The sequence below is a fragment of the Populus euphratica genome, unplaced genomic scaffold, assembly GCF_000495115.2.
Source record: "Populus euphratica unplaced genomic scaffold, PopEup_1.0 scaffold6.1, whole genome shotgun sequence".
Taxonomy (NCBI): Eukaryota; Viridiplantae; Streptophyta; class Magnoliopsida; order Malpighiales; family Salicaceae; genus Populus; species Populus euphratica.
Genome location: NW_011499849.1, coordinates 3,340,368 through 3,361,449, shown reverse-complemented (window position 1 = coordinate 3,361,449; position 21,082 = coordinate 3,340,368). Strand labels below are relative to the sequence as shown.

Sequence of the window (21,082 nt, the reverse complement as noted above, 5' to 3'; positions counted from 1 at the left end):
CTTAGTCTCTAATTGAATATATGCTAAAGGATGAAAAGAAATTTAGCTTAAACAATAGAAAATAAAAACCATGCAAACCTGACAAGAACCTCTAAAATCTAATCTAATCTTTAAAACTTATAACTCGTGAAATTTTAAACTCATTTTTAATCAAGAAGATTAATCTCAATCAATTTAATTTTGGAGGATGAAACCGTGTAAAAATATAAATTTAAGAAATTTGTCAAATTAAAAAAAAATAACAATAAAAAGAATAAGGATCAAATTTGATAAAAAAAAAAGGATGAGAATTGTAAAAAAATAATAATAAAAAAATAATAATAAAATATGAACCAAATTTAAAAGATAACAAAAACATAAAAGGGGTTGGTTTGAAAAATTAAAGGAGTTGATGCAGAATTCAAGATAGATAAAAAGAAGAAAGTTAAAAAAAAATAGCAGCCAACACTAAATTGAAGGTACGTTTGAAGAACACATTGATCCATCACACAGAAGGTGCCAAGACCTTTCAAATATCAACAGGAAATGAGGCATTTGGTGGCCAAAAAACACTGCATGTGCCACCCACATGTTGGCGTTTCTGTGGTACACTCCATCAAAGTTTTTTTTTCCTTTTAAATATTAAAAATTTATTAAAATATAAAAATACCTTTCGGCTAACTTGATATTAACAAAAAAAAATAATGAAAAGATCTAAACTCCCTTGAAGGATAGTTTTGTTAATTTAGAACCTTGAAGTACTTAAATAATTTAACTTTAATAAATAAATAAATAAAAAAGACATAAAAGCCCCTAGGCTTAAGCCATCCTTTTTTTATTCCTGGGGTATTTAAGTAATTTAATTATTCTAAAAAATTAAGAAGACTAGTCTACCTTTAAACCATTTGAAAACATTGAATCATGGTAAAAAGATCATCACATCTCCAAATCGTAGCTCAATGGTTTCTTAAGCCAGATGCAAATTTGTCAAAATGTTCTTTATATATATATATATATATGTTTTTTGTCAAATTTTATTTTTTTATTTTAACTGATATTCATTTTTACCATATATATTATGTAATTTTTTATATGAGGCATAAAAAAAGCGAAGAAATATAGAGCAAAAAGAGGTTTTTTAGTTGGAAATACGTGATGGTGTGGAGGGATTTCATATTTCTGCATGTCTTAGAGATGATTAGGAAGCTTGTATCCAACAAGTAATGTTTGAGCGTTTTGTGTGGTAGTCCTGGCCTGGTATAGAGAACTGAAACAAGGAGATTCATATTTCAATTACAACGCACACTGACGGATCTATTCTGTTTGTTTTGTATGTGCAGCGAACGATAAGATTTTGTTTTATTACATATATTTTTTTAAAATTATTATTTTATATAAAAATATTTAATTAACAGTAATTTTCTTTTACAAGCTACGATTCTTCGACGCGATCTAAGATCGATATAACTTTTTTATGAAATTCATATGTGAAACAAGGACCGTCAGAAAAGGATGTTATAGCTTGTGAATAATCGAGCTCAGAAGTTTATAAGAAGTTGGATTTTAATCATTTTTTTTCTTAAGTTGTTAATTTTTATAAAATTTATGGACTATTTTTTTTTTCAAGAAGCTAATAGCACTCGATTGCAAGAGATATATAGGGATGATCCTTTATCTTATCTGGAACTTGATTAGGATTTATAGTTAGAGGTTGGATCGTATAGTAGACATGATAGAAATCGGGTTTACAATATCTCAAACACTATGAATTGCTATAGTGTATTGACTATTGGTTCCTTACAATTGGGTTTGAGCACCCAATCTTTGGCCATCTAGGTGATTAATGTACAAGAATAAATGAGCCTTAAATGACCCAGCTTAATGCTAAGATGACCTAGCTTTAATATGAAATGACAAAACTTAGGTGATTGTATGACCAACTATTGTCAACCTTTGGTGGTCCATGTGGTCAACCTTATTACCTATCTAATTCCAATTAAGATACGTTTTCTCCTCCTCCTTCAACTTCTGTTCTCTATATAAAATATGTTCAAACTAATAGTTTTTAAATTAATAATAAAAATCTTGTCTATTATTTTAGTTTTGTTTCTTTTATTTTTTTTCATTTTGTTTCTTTTATTTTTTTTCAAAAACATATTATATAAACTATTGATGAAATTACTGGTAGAATGTTAATCACATATGGAATCACCTATGAATTAAGTTTTTCAAAGAGTTCTAAAGAGTTGGAAAAATATTAAAAGACTTTTTCACTGTCTATTACAAATGACATTACAAAATTAGTTCATCTCAAAGTTCCAGAGTTTGAAAAAAAATATAGGAATTGCCACTTATATTATGTGTATCACTGACAAAATTATTTCATTAATAATATGAATTTAATCACAGATATAATCACTAATGATTTATTTTATTGGTGATTTGTTATACTCACTAATAAAATTGTTAATAAAATGATGCCTATATTTTTTTATTGTAATATATTTGGTTAGACTTGATAATTGCAATTTTCTCCATTATTATATAAGTAATGTTTCTTCTGCACTATGCATAATAATATATTTGGTTAGACCCAACCTCGGTTTTTGGTAAGCTATATATCTTGAAAAGAAAGAGACATCTAATATAATTTATTTTTATATTTATTATAATTGTTTAATTCTTATAAATTGCAAATCTTTGTGTGGTTGAAGTTGCTAATGTAGTATTGTATTGTATGGAGTTATTGATGTAGCAATTGATTATGACTACGTGTTCTTGGTTTTTTTCTTTTGTTTTCATGTATTTTGTTTTTATATATACATGTTTTGTGTTTTTGCAATTTGGTAACTTTTGCTATTGCTTTAAAAAATATACATGTTTAAAAAGTTGGTTTTAAAAAATATATATTTAATTAAAAGAATTTTTATATATAAAAAAAATAAAAAACAAGTCTTTATAAATAAAAATAATATTATTTTAATTTTTTATAAAATTAATATTTGAAGCGCAATTATATATAACATCCATTATAAGAAGTAAAAATTATTTCACTAACCAAGTAATTTTTTCTTTATAATTAGGTCAAAAAAAAAAAAAAACAGAAGACACTACTACAATAAACCTTGTCATAGTAGATAGAGTATCACCTCAATGTATGATCCAAAATCCTTAATTTGCACTTTCCGATTAGAAAAAAAGAAGAATTTATCAATCCAATTATATATGAAAGAAGTAAAACCTAAAAATAATAGACTGGCGATATAATAACGAAGACGACTTGTTTAGGTAGACGAGGGCATAAAGCATGTGCCCCTCATTTAATTCAACTATTATTGACTGCCTCATGACCGGCCCACGTTTTTGGTAGCGGGTCAGGTGTCGGTGGCCATTAGAGAAAGAAGATTTATACAATCTATCTTCTGCCTTGCCTTTACGTTACCTATAATTTACACAATCCTCGATCCAAAGAGCCTCAGATGTTTAGTAGTAATTAAAATTGGCTAGCTGTTCATGAAATTCTACGAAGATTTTTAATCTTGCCTGTTGCAGCTCCAACCCTAATGTATAAAGCTCCGAGCCTGACTGTTGCTGGTGCACGCTAGGGCTGATGATGGTGGGAAGAGTGGGGATTTCTCCTCTGCCCAGGATGGTTTCATTGAATTTATTTACGCATATTCATTCTGTGATTATGACATGACCAATCATAGCATGAACTTATGCGCTTGCCTTGTGTCATTCATGCCTTACAGCTGCCCCTTTTGCAAAACGAGATCTAAGCGAGTTGTCCATGCTCTCCTCCATCACCTCGACGTCCTCTATAGAATTTAAGAACTCGAATTAGTGGGTACGAGTTTATAATAGCATACTACTCGTAAAGGAGACATCCATCCAAGTGTTAAATATTAACATCCCTGTGAGTTGGTCTCGAGTTTCTTAATTTCCCAGGCATGTCCAATTAAAGCTATTAAGACTTTAGAGCTCAGGAATCGGACCGTCTTCATTATACAATTCAAAAACAATATTGGATCTTTTTGCTGGAGAAAAACACAGATCACACTCATATACCATTATTGTCTTTAGATTAGGATTTAGGCTGATGGTATTACTTCGCTGGCTTAAGTTCCCTTTTCTTTATTGTATCTATAATTAGGAATAATACATGAATAATTCAAGGCATGCATCACCTTGAAGTAAAAGAGACGTAGAACCGGGATAACTAGAACTTGGATACGATGGTTGGAGAAGCAAATAATCCACATCCCTTTCGTAAAAAAAAGAAAAGAAAAGGAGGAAGGCTATTTTGAAAAACACTCCCTGATTTGTAAGTTTTTTTTGGCAACCTCCCAATTCTTTTTTTCTGATCTCAACTCCTACACTATATGTATGTCATGTTTTGATAGAAGACCATTTTATTATATTCTATATGATTTTTGGATGGAGAGATGTTAATCAAAACATCTACAATCCATGGGCTGAAGTAATATATATATATAAAATTCAGGTGGTGTCATTCAAAAAAACTTACGTTTCATGGAATCTTAGCCGTAAGACGATAATGTTTACTAATGACCTAATATAATGTTAAAAAATATATTCATTTTTTGTTAGTAAATTTGTTGGACTTGTACAAATTATTTTAAAACAAATTTGGACCTGTAAATTTGCTCTATGATAAGCATCCTACGTAAAAATATGATAGTACAAGTTTCCAGTCCCATCCTCCATGTTTATTATTATTATTATTATTATTATTATTTGGGGGGTCTATTTTATTCAAGGTTTGATGTATGGCCAGCTTAATTTAGAATATCAAAATCACAATAATGATGCTGAAGTCTTTATATGTGTGTGTGTGTGTGTGTATGTGAAATCACAGGGGTCTTTTAAAAGATCGTTCTAACAAATTAATCCATTGGATGCAGAGTCTTTCGAGGTTGTGATGAATTCAGAAACTGGGATTTGACAATACAAAGTCCGATGCTTACGTGCGAGGCCCGTAATAACAAAGCACACATTTTATCAACTATGTTTGCATTTGAAGACTCTGTCCAAAGTCTTGAGGGTTTGCTCAGACACAGTTTTCTTACAATGTGATGGTTTAACACATCTCTGCAGAGAGAGGTGACGATGATGAAGCATCAACGATACAGCCACAACCATTGCTATGTATATTTTTAGGTGGAAAGACAAAGACTGGTCTTAATTATCACGTGGACTGTTTTCTTGAAAAAGAAAGAAGCAACAAAAGATAAAAAAAGAATCGATGAAGAACAAAAACATTTTCTTCTCAATTAGCATTATTGTTCCCTTTTCCTCCCTGGCAGAGCCCAATGCGCGGAAAGGAAAGGAGATTGAACTATCATAATGTATAGCGCCTGGCAGCACTCCCGCGTTTATCTTTTCTTTAGCATAAAGAAGCATAAACATTTTTCTTTCATTTTTTTTAGAAAATGACAAGATACCTTTCTGTCAAATGCCACTAAATTTAGTGAACTGTTGTTGCATTTGATTGCACAAGCACTACAAGGCTATTTACTTCAAATGTGTGTTAACTTATCTTTCTCTGTTGATGGTAGCCCCATCTGTGGAGCTGTGCAAAGCATTAACTTGCCCTGAAAAAAAAGATAGGAATTTAACCCCCCCTAAGATTTAGATGATTTATAGGGGAATTCGAGGTTATTGGTTGGTTTTATTTTTGGAAATTTATTAAAATAATATTTAAAAAAAGACTTTTCAACTAAAGATATCTAATTAATTCCTTTCGTAAGATTTCATGGATCACAAGATTTTATGGACCCAAAAGCGCCACTGATTTTTCTGAAAATGCATGCTGTCATTTCCAAATTCACAAGCAGCAAGCAAATTTTAGATTTTTTTTGGATAAAAAGGAAGCAAGAAGCAGATAGTAAATGCTGAAAGGGATATAGGACCGCATAAACGACCCATTGCCAAAAGGTCAAGCTAAAAACCCCCTTCTAAAACCAATATGAAAGCAAGCAAGTCACTCTTAGAAAATTCTTGACCAAGCTCCGCTGCATCAGCACAGGCACTATATACCCAAGCCAAGAGCATGTTTTAGCTCTTCAAAAACAATAATTAAACTCCATAGCCAAGAGCTACATGTCCCATTCCATTCCCACCTGCATATGAACTCAACACCTATAATTTCACTTTCTCAGCTTCAAAAAAATCTGAAAACTGAAAACTGAAAACACAACATGCTTATGCCTAGACTGATCCACAAACTCACACTACTCTTCCTCTTTCTCTCGTTAACCACCGCTACTATCACTCAGCAATTCAAAGAAGCCCCCCAGTTTTACAACTCCCCTGATTGCCATTCAATTGATCAAGATGGAATAGACTCCGACTCAGAATCAGATGGTGATAAAGCCATCTTCTGCTCCGAGCACGCCGTCCACGTGGCAATGACATTAGACACAGCCTACATCCGCGGATCCATGGCAGCAATTCTCTCAGTTTTGCAACACTCTTCCTGTCCCCAAAACATAGCTTTCCATTTCGTCGCCTCTGCCTCAGCGAACACGTCACTCTTACGCGCCACCATCTTATCCTCCTTCCCTTACCTCAATTTCCGTGTCTATACTTTCGACGATTCATCGGTGTCGAGACTCATCTCTACATCAATCCGTTCAGCTCTCGATTGCCCTCTGAATTACGCTCGCAGCTACTTAGCCAATATCATACCTCTGTGCGTCCGACGAGTTGTATACCTTGACTCGGACCTGGTTCTTGTCGATGACATTGCCAAGCTAGCAGCCACCCCGCTTGGTGAAAAATCAGTTCTTGCAGCACCTGAATACTGCAATGCAAATTTCACTTCATATTTCACTTCGACTTTCTGGTCCAATCCTTCTTTATCACTGACATTCGCGGATAGAAAACCTTGCTACTTTAACACTGGTGTCATGGTAATCGATCTTGATCGATGGAGGGAAGGAGATTATACAACAAAGATTGAAGAATGGATGGAACTACAGAAGAGAATAAGAATTTACGAGTTGGGTTCACTGCCACCATTCATGCTAGTTTTTGCAGGCGATATAGTGCCAGTTGATCACCGGTGGAATCAACATGGGCTTGGTGGGGATAATTTCAAAGGACTTTGTAGAGATTTGCATCCTGGTCCTGCTAGTCTTTTACATTGGAGTGGTAAAGGGAAGCCATGGGCTAGACTTGACGCGAATCGGCCATGTCCTTTGGATGCTCTTTGGGCACCTTATGATCTCTTGCAGACTCCATTTGCCTTGGATTGTTGAAAAGATCATTGAAAGAACGTGAGTCACTACCGTGTTTCTTCAATTATGCTCTCATGGATTCGAAGATGTTGGTGCCAGGAGAGATCTTGAAGAGTTTTAAGAGACAAAAATCTGAGCATGTCTCTGACATAAGGCCATGTTACTGTGAATTCAAGAGTGATTTAGGTATGTTCTTGTAGAAATTATACAGAGATCTATACATTAACTAAGAAACTATATATGTATTAAACGGAACAGACGTTTTTAATTGTGCAGTAAGAATAAGGAGGATATGCATCCAGATTTGCACCCAAAAAAAAAAAAAACAGAGAAGGATTCATGAATGTCCCCTCTCGGATTTGTGATTAACTGTAATCAAATTGTATAGTGAAAAGCTGTTTTGGTTGGTTTCATTAATCAATATTCTGTTTAATAAGAGTTAAAGCGTTCTGTAAATAATGTTTGTTTCAGTTATATCTGTGCTCTATGCCATAATTTAATCAGGAAATACTATTGGAATTATTTCCTGATCCTCAATCAATTAAGATAATGACCTTTTGCCATTGGTTGTTTTGTACAATTTGATTGAACCGTGACATCCTTCTTTCTCACTTGCAAGCACCATAAAGGATTTTCATGGCTGGAAGCATCACATCAATACTGTTGTGATAAATGAAAAGAATTGTTTTTCGTTTTCTGAAAACAATTGAAGCTAAAGAAACTATTACTTAAAACCTATTTATTTTTATATTTTAAAAGTGTTTTTAAATAAATTTATTTATTTTTGTTTTAAATTATTCTTTTTATATTTTCAGATTATTTTAATGTATTAATACCATAAATAAATTTTAAAAAACAAAAAAAATATTATAACAATACTAAAGGAACTCTTAGTAAGCTTATTTTTATTATAATATATTTTTAATGCTTATTTCTAATAGAAAGATTATACATACTAAAAATTGTATCATTTTCTATCATATAAATGTAAACATATAAATACGTATAAAAATCTTTTATAAATCTCAACTTTACACTAGCTTATTTAATTTTTTTAGAAGCATTTTCCTAAGTTTTTTTTTAATATTTGGCCATATTATTAAAAATAGATCAATAAAATTCATTTTTCAATCAAAAGAAAACATAAATTTTAAATAGAGAAAAGTATTTTTCAGTTTAAAAAATTATTAAACACTTTCCATGAAGAATTCAAAAACTAAAGTGGTACAATATTTCATGATGTGAACTTCTTCATCATATGATCAAGCAACCCCCAACGAAGTAAATAACAATCTCCAAATATCAGGTTTGATGGAACATTGACTAAGAGATAACCTTGTACTTAAGAATAAAAGGTATTGGTAAGAAACTTGGACCCAAAGAGAATATTGTATCTAAGAACCCTAAGTATGTGAATAATACCACGAAACCAACTAATCTTCGAGAAGTTAGTGTATGATCTTTTTGCTGCAAAAAAAAGGTTGTATGGCCACAAATAAACAAACAAAAACTCCTATTTATTTTTCAATTTGTTGCTGAAAATTGCAGTTTAAAAAAACACATAATATTATTTCCTTTAACTAATCCTAATGGATTTCTTTTGGGTTACGAGTTGATGAGCCTAAAGTAATAATTAATTAATATAAATTCAATAATAAAATAAACTCCTACATAATATCTAATGAGTTAGAACGAGACTAAATTAAAAATAATTATTCAACATTAACTAAATAAATAAAATAGAATAATAAAAACAAAGTCTTCATGCTCAAAATTACTTTATACAGCTCGAATCTTCAATTTTCATACATTTTTGACAAATTTTTAATTTTTATATTAAACACATTATTCTCTCTCTTTTGTATGAATTATTAGGCTTACCATATATGGTTGGAAAACTTGAAATATTTGGTTTTCATCCCAAGTTGAATCATAGCAACATTCTACTTATAGCTCTATGTCCCTAACAGTATACAAAGATCTTGTATAACAGATTTGACAAGATTTATCTAGTAATTTCAATATTTTAAAATAATATGTTTCCAAATTTTATTTTAACCTGAAAATTTATCCAAATATAGTTTCATATCTCTAGTATTTTCCTGTAAAATTTCAACTTATTTTAATGTTTAGTTTAAGAGATATGTTTTATCTTGCAAAACTGATTAACAAATATTTTAAAATCAAATCAGGATTTGACTTATATATATATAATGAAAAAAAATTAACATTTTAGAAATTAACTTTTCTTGGAAACCATTTTAAAAAACTACAAACGAGATGTAAAGAAAAAAAATCAACTTTTTACATACCTATGATCACAATAATTGTGATACAATAAGTTTTTTATTATTATTATTATTTGCTTTCGAGTGAAAGTGACCATTGAGGCCAGAAAGATATTTTTAATGTAATAATATCATTTTTTAATAAATAAATTAACTTAATCTTTCTACAATAACACCTATCATGAGTTCTCTCAACCACTTATAAATTTTTTAAATATAGCCTCCACCCCTAATGGGTTCCTCCAATGGATTCCCCGGTAAGTTCCTTTGATGAGTTCCTTCAATGGCTCCCTCCAAAAATTATGAGAGTTGTTAATTGCTAATCTTGATGAATTGTGGTGTGTTGATTTTTCAATTATATTGGGGAGATGAGTTTAAAATTGTGTTTTTGAATGGTGAATTATTGAGTTGGCTTTTGTGACATGGACTTGAAAGGCTGGAAAAACTGGTTTGGCGAGTAGCAAACTGTGTGTATTTTCATTAGTGCTAAATTCCAAAAATAAAATAAAATAAAAAAATCAAGATCAGGCTCCTTTCCATATCGCTCAGCCCGACTCAATTAAATTTAAGAACCACGCTTATTTTAAATTACCCACTCGCCCGCTGTTCATGACAATTGCCTCGTAGAAATACAGGGCAAATGCCTTTGTCACAACAGTTCAGTTAGTTGACAAAGTTTTTATCCCGTCCGAGAAGATTGATTGAATTGGACGAGTTTCATAATGTAACGAAACGTCGATTTAAAAAGATAGCGTGGAAAAACCAAACTTAAATAAATAAATGAATTTTTTATAAGAAAATTGAATCTGTGGGTAGTAGATAATTACTGTTTTTATTATTTTATCTATCAAAATTATGGGTATCATGTCCTCTATTTTTACGGTCTAGAAATTTTTTTAAATTTTTTTTTTAATATAATAACAAGCAAAATACATTTTAAAAAATAACTTTCACTGTTCAATTATAATAATGTGGTCTCCGGAGAACCTTCAAAACGCCACCCTGCAAGAATTTCTCTTTTTTCTCCTTCTTTTTATATTTTAAACCAATAATAATTTGTCAAACACTGAAGTGTCGGTTGAAAAGAAAGGCTACGGAAGGTCACAAATAGCTGGATCTTGGCGGTTTTCGCTTACGTGACGCGTGGCATTCTTGAAGTAGACGAGTCTTTTTGCGGCATACGATGAAGAGTAGCAACGTGGACCCTACATCGGTGTCACCCTTTCGGGTCCCCATTCTCCAAGTTGTCGTGGATTGCTTGCAAATGGACAGCGTGGATCCTAGTTATTATATACCTAAGGAGAAAATATTTATAACTTAATTAATTCAGAGGAAAAAACGAGAAATCATTTTTTAATCCATGAAAAATTATAGATCACGTCGTCGTTTTGTTCATGACAACGCGTTTGCAAGGAGGAAGTTGTGCTTGCCAGCATTACCATCATCGGGGTTGTTCTCTCCGCTTTCCCAAATAGGATTTCCCTCTTTTTAATTATTGGAGCAGATATTAATAAATCCTGCCCTTACACGCACATGCTCATCAAGTATGTGCGTTTGCTATCACTGGTGATAACCAGTATATTCATCATATATTAGCCATCTTATTGTCTCTACTATAGGCATAATTTGGATTTTAATTGATGTAATTGTGGGGTTAAGGCTTTTAATTATAGATTATACGAAGCTAGAGCACCCTGCTGTGATTTGAATATCATTCAATATTAGCTTCTAACACAAGAAAATAAAGCATCCATAATATGAATGTTTATTTTATATATATATATATCATGATTTTCTTGCATAAACCTTGCTTGGCCAGAATATGAATCCCCAGTTGCAGGTCTATCGACAAATGACAGAACCCACAAATGTACAGTAATTTCAGGCTTTAATGGTAGAATGCTTGTGCTTCTTATCTGCAGCATCCAACCCATCAACTGTTCATAAGACCAAGAACACTGTGACTTGGATTACTGTAATTGCAAACAGATAAAGTAAACACGATTCATTAAAATAGGTTAGCAATTACCTGCAAGAACGCGTTCTTTGATAAAGATCACGCAAATCCCTACTTCTCCCCGACGTTCTCGTGGAAGCTGATCAACATCAGAATACCCCCTTGGCGTGCTCGATTATAAACAAGAAAAACTCAAGATTCTTAACAAAAGAATTAAGATAAAAAAAGATTTTGGGCCATCTGATACAGAATCAATACAGAGTTAAAGTTCCTGTTAACAATTTCATGTAGCAGTTTACCAGATGCCGGACTCCTATTTTGCTCATCAACGAAGACTGCAATCTAAGCATGAATAAAAAAGTCAGTGTATTCAATGATATGGTTGGTGACGCATCGATAGTTGCTTCATGTGTGTGTGTGTTAACAAAAACTTAAAAAGAATTGTTGGAGTCCTTCTAGCTTCTCCTTTCAAAGCATTATTCACTGCGGGTGTAGTTTTCTTTTTTCATCATTTTTTTATTCAGTTCTTTAATATTGCATTTATTAGAAATTAATTTATATAATTTATTCCTCTTGTTTTCTATGAAAATATCATAGTCTCAACAATACATCACACCATTTGATATAATGGTTGCCAACTTTTTCCAAAAAATATTGATTCGAGCAAGATAACAAGCTAAAATAATTAAAAAAAATTAAAGTATTTGAACAAGGTCAGTCACTGTTTGCTTCTTTTTTTTTCATTTTGATTATTTAACTTTATTTCTTTACAATCTCAAAAAATATTTTAACAATACATTGATGATCAATGTTACAAAATAGAATTTTAGACTCTAGTAAAAAAAAAACAAATTAAAAGAATAAGGGCCAAAATAAATAACAAAAAACAAATCCTAATGTTCCAAAGGCATGAAAAACTTTAATTTGATCCCTCAAGTTTTAATTTACATATTTATTTAGTCCCTTGAGTTTTAGGATTTTAAGTTTCAATCCTAAACTTCTTTTTTTTTTTCATATTTCACTCCCAAAGAGATAAATTTATTGAAAAATGGTAGGAGAGAGAAAGAGGCTGCTTAGGCACCTTTTGATCACCAAGAAAATTGATCTTCATGTAAATATATTTTTTTATAGAAAAAATCATGGATTTATTTGGATTTTTCATCTTGCTAGAAAAAATAAATCAGGATTTAAAAAGATTTATTTGTTGAGTTTAATATTAAGTTTTAAATCAATTTAAAAGTGTTTTTAATTTAATATTAAGTTTAATGAGCGATCTCTACCATATTTAATAGGTAAATATAAATAAATAAAAAAGTTAAAAATAGAGTTTTGTTATCTTAAAACTTGTACCTGACTTTTCAACTATGTTGAAATCTATATTAGAAGATGATGTATCGTATTCTTAAATAAACTACGTGTAGTCCATTCTATATATATATATATATATATATAGAACATATGACATGTTGCCACCCATTAAAAAATATGCCAGGTGCATTGGACTAGCCTTCGAGAGCCACAAATGCTTGAATTTTTTCCTTTAGTTGAAGAGCGCAGGCTCATCTTCCAGGTCCATACATGTCTAGCCTTTTTGTTAACCAGTCCTTAATTTTATTTTAGAATAAATACTTTTTTTAATAATTTAATTGTTTGTTTTTATGGTTAAATTTATTTATTTTTTGGATTTTTTTATGATCTTAACCTTTATATATATAAAATATTTTTTAATATAGTAAAATATATTAAATCCAGAATGTTGCTATTTAGTAAGTCGACGAAACCTGACAATTTCAAGGAATTTTTTTTATTATTATTATTATTCTTAACGCGCTTATTTTGATACTTCTAGCAAGCAACAATCCATCTTCTTCATCATTCTCATAATTCTGAATTTCTTGTCTACTCGTCATTGTTTCCTCACCTAAAAAATGTTCACCGTGATTAACTTGTTTAGTTTGCTCGCACTCGGCTTGCTCACTTCACACGCCAAAGCTCAACAAAACTACTCGAAGAATTCAGCATTGGACTGCAACGCCAGTGATGAGAGAGGACCATCGTCTGCATTTCTTTACAGCTGCAATGGCCAGAGCCAATCTTGCCAGGCCTTTCTGATCTTCAAATCTCAACCTTCTCTTCACTCGGTGCCTGCAATCTCAGTCCTCACGTCAGCAAACGAAGAAGAGCTGGCTAGAATCAACTACGTTACAAGGCTGTCGGAGTTCCCTACCAACAAAGAGGTTGTTGTTCCGGTAAACTGTTCTTGTTTTGGCCAATATTATCAGGCCAACACTACAATTCAGGTCACGACTACTCGTGGAACCTATTATGTTATAGCGACTGACACTTATATGAGGGATTATCTACTTGCGCTGTGCTTAAGCGCAGGAATACACATGGTGAATATCATTTGTTGCCGGTGAGCAACTGCAAGTGCCATCTCGATGAAATACATATTGTAAACAGAGAAGATCCACCATGTAGGAACAAAGAGGAGGCAATGGAGTACAAGATCCACCATATTATAAAAAACATCATAAAGACTTGGTTATCTTGTAATTATAAATCATTGCAGCTATCGTCTTCCTCTCTTGCAAACAGAGAAGAGACTTGGTTACTGAGAGTTGTAGAGAAAGAAACCTGGTAGTGCGAGAAGACCTTCGTGTCAAAATTGCAAGCTATGAGCAAGTTTTGAAAGTCTTGGAATTTGAAAAGGTAAAGAAAGCTTCTGAAAAATTCAGCTTCGAAAGTAGAATAAAGGGTTCTGTGTATCGCGGAGAGTTTGGTGGGGAGATCTTAGCTGTTAAGAAGATAAGTAGAGATGTTATAAAGGAAGTGAACATTCTGAAGAGGGTCAACCACTTCAATTTGATTAAGCTTGGAGGTTTTTGCCAAAATCTTGGCTGTTTCTATCTTCGTTTTGGAGTATATGGGAAATGGGTCCCTAAGAGAATTGCTGTTCAGTAAAAAGTCCAAGGAAAGTAGAAATTGGACAGAGAATTCAGATTGCTCTGGATGTTGCTAATGGACTTTACCATCTTCACAGCTTCACCGAACCTCCTTATGTGCACCGTGCACCAGGACATTAAAAGCAGCGATGTTCGTTTAAACGGCAATCCAAGGGCCACGATTTCAAATTTCAGTCTTGCAAGAGCAGCAACAAGGAAAACAAGTGCTGCCTTGACAAAACATGTTGTGGGGACTAGAGGTTACATGGCGCCCGAGTATATTTGGGTAAGACAAGTGACTCCCAAGATCGATTTTTATGCTTTTGGAGTCATTCTGCTGGAACTAATCACAGGGAAAGATGCTGTTTTTACAGAGGATGGAAAGGAAAGCCTACTTTCAACGGCAATAGTTTCTATCATGGAGAAAGAAAACCCGGAAGCGGGGCTAGATTTCTATGTTGATCCTGGTCTAAAAGGAATTTGTGGGACAGACTTCGTCTTATGCTTGACTAAAGTAAGCGTAGCCTGCTTGATGAAAGAACCAGTAAAAAGGCCAACTATGGAGGAAGTGGTATCAATTCTGTTCAAAATTCAGGCAAATGTATTGAAATCATAATCATTAATTTTTTACTCAGTTGATGAAGCAGCCCAACTATGGCGTCCATCAACAGGTGAAACTAATTGGACAGCAGGAGCCGTTTCAAAATAACAGTTATTAGCATGTAGGTTTTTTATCTGAAATTGTATCCCCACCAGTTCTTTTTTAACATGTACAAAATGAAGGTAATTGTTCCAGTAAATTGCTTTTCTCATTTCAGAGTTCCAAAGTGAAGACAGATGAATGAATGGAATTCCATCATGAGATTATTAATTTATCCAATCAATGTCTCTACAGCCTAATAAACATAAAAATCAGCTCTCGTGAAGCTCCTCTCTACAGAATCAACGCTTATGTGCTTCGGCCCTGGGCTCATATTGGAAAAGGCCTAGCTTTAACTATGGATAGAAAAGTATTGTGAGAACTCACTGTTCAAGAATTTAATACGGAAACCTCCCTATCATCTTAATAAGGTCTGCTGTCCTTCAAAGTCCCTATTTGTCCACTGCTTTGTAGTTGGCTCCTTATCCATCTCCATGCACCAAGGTGTGAGATTCAACATGGGACGTCATATTGGGCAAGGACTACTTTAGTTCAGAACTTCAATATGGAAACTTCCCTGTCATTCGTATATGATCAAGTGTTCTTTCGAGACCATATTTTTGCACTGCTTGCTGACCAGCTCTAAATCCATCTCCATAAACCGGGGAAGTATCTGATTCAATTTGATGCTTGAAAAAATCCCCAAGCTTTCTCTCAAATTGAGATCTTGTGCCATTTTTTGTTGTCCTGGATGCAGAGGATGATGCAATATTGCTTCCTGAAGTGGGTGTGAGCTCTGAATCCAACCACATGTGTGCTAGCACCTGACAAATACCCTCTTCCACATCTTGACTGAGAGTTTGGAAACCTTCAGGAAAACAGAAAACGTCAGAATCTGAAAAAAAAAAACTTAAATACGTTAAAAGAAGCAATTGCTTAAGAGAAACTATCAGTTTACATTTTCCTATGCAAGATACAACAAAAATAATCCATCATTTGAAGGTCAAATCTCAAATCTTGATGTCAGTATATGAAATATATATATATAAAAAAAATGACTGTACACAGCTCAGGATGTAAAAGCACCTTTCAGCCGCATCCATGCATGCATCATCTCATGAGCTAGGATTGACCCAGTAAGTAACCTGTATTGGTTAAGATTTCAATACAAGCATAAAACACCTTGTATTACAATACAGAACTAACGCATAAAAAACATCTTCAAGAATATATCAACGCAGCATATCAAAGAAATGAAGATGCGTTATTTTCTTGTTCCTCACTACATCTCATTGTTATAAATTGTGGATACTTGCATAAAAACAATGAACATTCATTTTTATTTCCTATTATCTGCTGGTTCTTTGGTATTACACGGGTCCCTCAGATAAAAGAGTAATAGAAAAGTGATCTAAAGATATACCTTGGGAGGCCATACAAAATCAGAATTGCGGTCACCTCACAACGACGTGTCAGTTTGTAAGGCTCTGTCATCATACCCATGGCTCGGTTCCCTGCTCCAAACCTTGGCTGCTTTGATACCTGATGATCCATGGCCATTGCAACATAAAATTCTGAGTGCCAACTAAAGAAATCAAAAATGAATCAGTCCATTAGAAAATGCAAATGAAAGATTCCAAAATTTTCTTACAGTGCTAATGGTTTGCTCCTCAGAAAGGCAAAGCCCTCTAGTCTCTGGCATGTGGTAATGTCCCTGTTCAAGAGTTAGAAATTACAAAACCAACTTAAAAGAATTAGAGAGCAGAAGTATTGCTTGAAAAGGAACTCCAATACTAAAATCCATGGAACAATTAATTTTTTCAATTTTTTACTCATTCAGTAATGTTCAAAATCATATCTCGATGAAAAGTAGACAGAAGAGCAATTGATTATTTCTGTTTCTCTTCTCTCTTTACTTTAATATTTCATTTTAGATGTAAAAATGTCTTTGCTGAGGATGGAGCCAAGAATACCTTCTAGAAGCACTGGATGTCAACTATCCTGATAGTGTAACGGGTGTTCTTATGACTCGATATATCAAAATATCATTATTAATGGCTTGATTTTTCACATAGCCAGAACTATCTTACAAAAAAAAAAGTTAACAATAAGTTGATAGTAGCTTAAATGTCAAGCTAGCCAATTATTTCCTAAGAAAAGCATCAAATGGGTGATATAAATCTTTTCAATGCATCTGCCCTTACATTCTTTTCTCCATCCCGGGCTTCATTTAGTGCTTGTCTTTCAACCAATAGTAGTGGAACATCCTGCTCCACCTTCATATTTAAACGTTCATAAAATTCTTGTATATCAAGATAAAGGGGTTGGCAATGCTTGGTATCCATGACTGCAGAGTCCAGGCACTCAAGACAGAGCTTCCGACCATCATTAAGGGCAACATATCCCGTGTCTTGTGGCTGCATGTGATGATAAGAAACATTATCCTTTATTTTTTATTTTTTTTGCAGAAAACCAGTTCACCAGGATTATCATTAGAAAGCTTAAAAAGACAGTTTTTTAACCACAAAGAATTCATCCAGATTTACCTCCATTCGCTCACAGCTGCAACACCGAGGAGTACCATCATGTTCATGAGAAGGGCAGTACTTCTGGCTCCAAAAAGGATGAGCCCTATATTCAATAAGACCAGCAGGGTTTGTTGGAATCTGTCAAAAGATATATATTCAGAAAAGCAACCCTAATTGTAAATGGGTAATATATCTGAAATTCTAAGAGCAGTACATTTACAAATAGCCATTTTATCAGTATAAAAAAAATGATATATCACAATGATTTTTAATATGATAACACTTTCTGGATCTGTAAGCTCTGCAAATTCTGTCTCTCCCCCTCCATCTTGTAGCATGACCTCAGCAAATTCTCATTCACAGTATACATGCATAAACGGGAAACTTTGTACTGAATTTGTTGAAATATGAGGATAAGATGCAAAACATCATCCACGAACACTAAACATCAATTATTTTGTAAAACAATGAAGTATGGGTTTTTTTATAAAAAAAAAAATGTTCTAGTGAGTATCCTTTGGCTTGACATTCAAGAGCATTCATAAGTAGTTCTGATTTATTAAATTAGCAGAGAAGTTTCGTTTACGATAAAAGAAAAGGGTAGGAAGAAAATTCTTAAGATGATAATAACAGTTCCAGTATTCAATGGATGAAATACACAACTTAAAGAAGATGAATAAACAAAAAGTTTCTGGGAAAGCTACTTACAAAGAGCTTACAGACTTCACACTTTGGATGGTAACGCTCTTTGTAGCAAGATTTATGATAAGGGTAATTTCCACTCATCGAGAACTATTATGAAAGAATGCAAATAAAGTTAGCAATTGCACTCCAATAAAATAACAATTCAAGGGAAGGGAAAAAAAGAAAGCAATGATGGGATCCATAGAATCAACAATTGACTAATTTATATTAGCAGATAATAAGGAATTTCAGTTTACACCTCGTAATCAGAAATTGGCAGGCCACAAGCATGACAACGGAAACATTCTGGATGCCAAAATGCATTGAGGCAATTTAGAAATTTTCCTTGGCCAATCTCTGTATTGCAACCAGCGCATACCCTAACCAAGAATTAAGAAATTCTTCACATATTCTAGAGCCCAAAGAAGTACATTGTTGCAAAAAAAAAAAGTTGAATGGTGGTGTCAAAGAATTAAGGATCAGAATTAATCAGCTATAGAAATAAGATACCTGAATCCCATTGGAAAGTGGATAGGATAAGGCTGATATGCATTTCCTTGATATGGAATTCCATTTCCATACCGAGGAATTCCATTTCCATATCGAGGAGGAGATTCAATGCTTAAACTTTCTTGTAAAGCTTTGGCAAGTTGTTCATCTTCTTTCAATTGAATCTCAACATCTATCCATTAATTTGAGGAATATATATCATTAAGCTCTGGAGTATTGGATCATAATATATACAGAGAATGAAGCAATATGATAGAACAGAGCTGAAAAAGCGAATTGATTCTACAATGACATTGACAAAATAGCAAAGATGTAGAGAAAATATATAAATCAATTCAGAAAATAAGAGTTCTTGGCAAAGGAATCCTGAAGACGGACCAAAACGAAGTACAGAAATAACAGTCGGAGTGTAGTGAGAGAACCATTTAATTATTGCTGATAGCATTAGACTGTGATATTACTCACCTGAGACATTTGTTCCATTGTGATTGTCCTCTAAAAGGGATAATGCAATAGCATGATCGATATCCTCCTCATTTTCTGGCTCCAAATATGCTTCCTACATTTAATATCCAAACTGAAATATGTCAAAGCAAGAAGGGCGGATCAGGGATTAGAGTTAGCTTACACAAAATTTTCAATCAAGGTTACTAACACTTAATATGTAATAGTTGAGGTAAAAGCTAAAAGATGCCAGTAAAATAGAAGTATTTTTATATGCATCTCCTCTTACAATTAGAAATGGTTTAGCAAGAAACATTAAATCAAATTGGTGAATACCCCTGACGTAGAAGGTGCATTATAGCTAGCATCCTGTCCATAATTTCCATAGTAATGCCCTTCTGAAATATTATGATTGGACCCTTTAAAAATCTTGCTAAGCCAACCCATAACGTTTATGGCTATCTGCTCATCATCAACAAATTTCTTAACTGCAAAAGAAAGCAATAAGTAAACCAAAGGGAACAAAATATATATATCACAAAATGCAGTGGGCTTAGTAATCAAGAGGCATTCACACAATTATACTGGCATGACACAAAACTGCAAAAATTCTATGTTTCTCTTTCTTTATTATGAATTGTTCATAAGATAGAGGGAAGAAAAGGGTAAGCTTGCAAGCAATTTCCAACTTGATATGAAAGCTCCAAACTTGGTTTACATTCTACATTGCAACTAATACTAATATTCAATACGACTAGGACAGCGAAGCATCCCTGCAACCCAGTGATTAATGTTTCCAGGAAACTTAATTCCAGTACTAAGATAACCAACTCTGTAACTATATTGCTTTCCTATTCAACAACCAAAGCAAAAACATGAATAAATTATATTGAGCAAAATCACCAACCAGGCATTGTAATGCCCCAGAAAGTTTCAGCTACAAAATATGTAAATGAACATCAAGAGTCTCCAATGCCCACAAGCTCAAATCAACATAAGAGAGAAAGAGGGAGATAAAAAGAATGATTCTTCCAGCTCAACATGCCCATCAAACTCATGACACATAACCTTTTGATTTCAGGTTCTAAAGAGAAAGGAAAAGGTATGGTATAGAAGGAATCAAATAGTGGAAGAATGACTCACCACTAACAAAAAAACAGCTGAAGCAGAAAAACCCAGATCAGATTAGATCCCAATTTGCTCATAAAGCTACAAAATTGGCAGTGTCAAAAAGAAAAGGTGTTTTCCTGCTGCTGACACCACCCTTTATATCTCTCTGTGTATCTTTTGTGTATAAAAGAATATAATCTATAAGAAAACCAACGAACAGAAAATAGTTATGTACAAAAGATAAGGAATTTAGAGAAGGAATTCGAGATGGTATACAGTGTCAAGGAATATGAAAGACAAATACGCTAAGAATTGAGAACTGCTTGAATTGTACGCAATTTCAAAGTCAAATTTGTACAAAGACATAAAACGAGTTTAGTTTATATAGATTTTTGTTAATAACCCAAAAGAGAGCGATGATTGACGAAGGATCGTCGAAACCCAATTGGGATAATCTGACAAAAGATTCAAAATTTAATACTACGATTTGATTTGCCGGACATATATTTGCATGTGGGGTCTATGCGTATTCTTCAACAAGAAGACCCAACTAAAACAATGTATAATTGTATATAAAAATCATATAATATATTTAAGATTTTTCTTTTTTCAGTTGGCTGACATTGTCTCGGTGACTCGACTTCCAATGGCTTACAGTTTTGCCAAACCTTGAAGTTCCATAACAATAGGTTGACATTGTTAAAGGCTTTGAGAACGGATGTGACAAATGAACAT

At 33.1% G+C, this 21,082-nt stretch overlaps 2 protein-coding genes and 1 pseudogene across 5 annotated transcripts; 2 read left to right on the top strand and 1 right to left on the bottom strand.

Moving 5' to 3' along the window:
* Positions 1-5,941: 5,941 nt before the first annotated feature.
* On the top strand, positions 5,942-7,697 carry LOC105120682 (probable galacturonosyltransferase-like 1). The gene has a single exon (XM_011018986.1). It carries the CDS (start codon positions 6,201-6,203, stop codon positions 7,260-7,262), a length of 1,062 nt encoding a protein of 353 aa, XP_011017288.1. The 5' UTR covers positions 5,942-6,200; the 3' UTR covers positions 7,263-7,697.
* A 5,717-nt stretch (positions 7,698-13,414) lies between these two features.
* Positions 13,415-15,308, top strand: LOC105120850 (lysM domain receptor-like kinase 4; annotated as a pseudogene).
* On the bottom strand, positions 15,274-21,058 carry LOC105120681 (protein DA1-like). Of its 4 annotated transcripts, none has more exons than XM_011018985.1 (13): positions 20,970-21,058; positions 20,381-20,545; positions 19,574-19,725; positions 19,259-19,352; positions 18,794-18,965; positions 18,543-18,663; positions 18,308-18,391; positions 17,618-17,737; positions 17,276-17,488; positions 16,723-16,785; positions 16,495-16,613; positions 16,158-16,216; positions 15,274-15,939 (listed from the first exon to the last, which is right to left on the bottom strand). In XM_011018985.1, the coding sequence occupies exons 3-13, from the start codon at positions 19,682-19,684 to the stop codon at positions 15,632-15,634; spliced, it is 1,464 nt and encodes a 487-aa protein (XP_011017287.1). In that variant the 5' UTR covers positions 19,685-19,725; positions 20,381-20,545; positions 20,970-21,058; the 3' UTR covers positions 15,274-15,631. The 4 variants fall into 4 exon arrangements, with proteins under 4 accessions (XP_011017287.1, XP_011017286.1, XP_011017285.1 ...); XM_011018984.1 differs by lacking the exon at positions 20,970-21,058 and adding an exon at positions 20,751-20,809; XM_011018983.1 differs by lacking the exon at positions 20,970-21,058 and having other exon boundaries at positions 20,381-20,818.
* Between the last annotated feature and the right edge of the window lie 24 nt (positions 21,059-21,082).

What these genes read in the sequence shown, in the direction of transcription:
- LOC105120682 (XM_011018986.1), top strand. Translation starts at nt 6,201, where the DNA reads ATGCTTATGCCTAGACTGATCCACAAACTCACACTACTCTTCCTCTTT.
- LOC105120681 (XM_011018982.1), bottom strand. An exon ending in GCAGCTGTGAGCGAATGGAG is followed by an intron (nt 17,489 to 17,617) that starts GTAAATCTGGAT and finishes CATCACATGCAG; the next exon opens with CCACAAGACACGGGATATGT. An exon ending in AGGAGCAAACCATTAGCACT is followed by an intron (nt 16,614 to 16,722) that starts GTAAGAAAATTT and finishes ATGGATCATCAG; the next exon opens with GTATCAAAGCAGCCAAGGTT.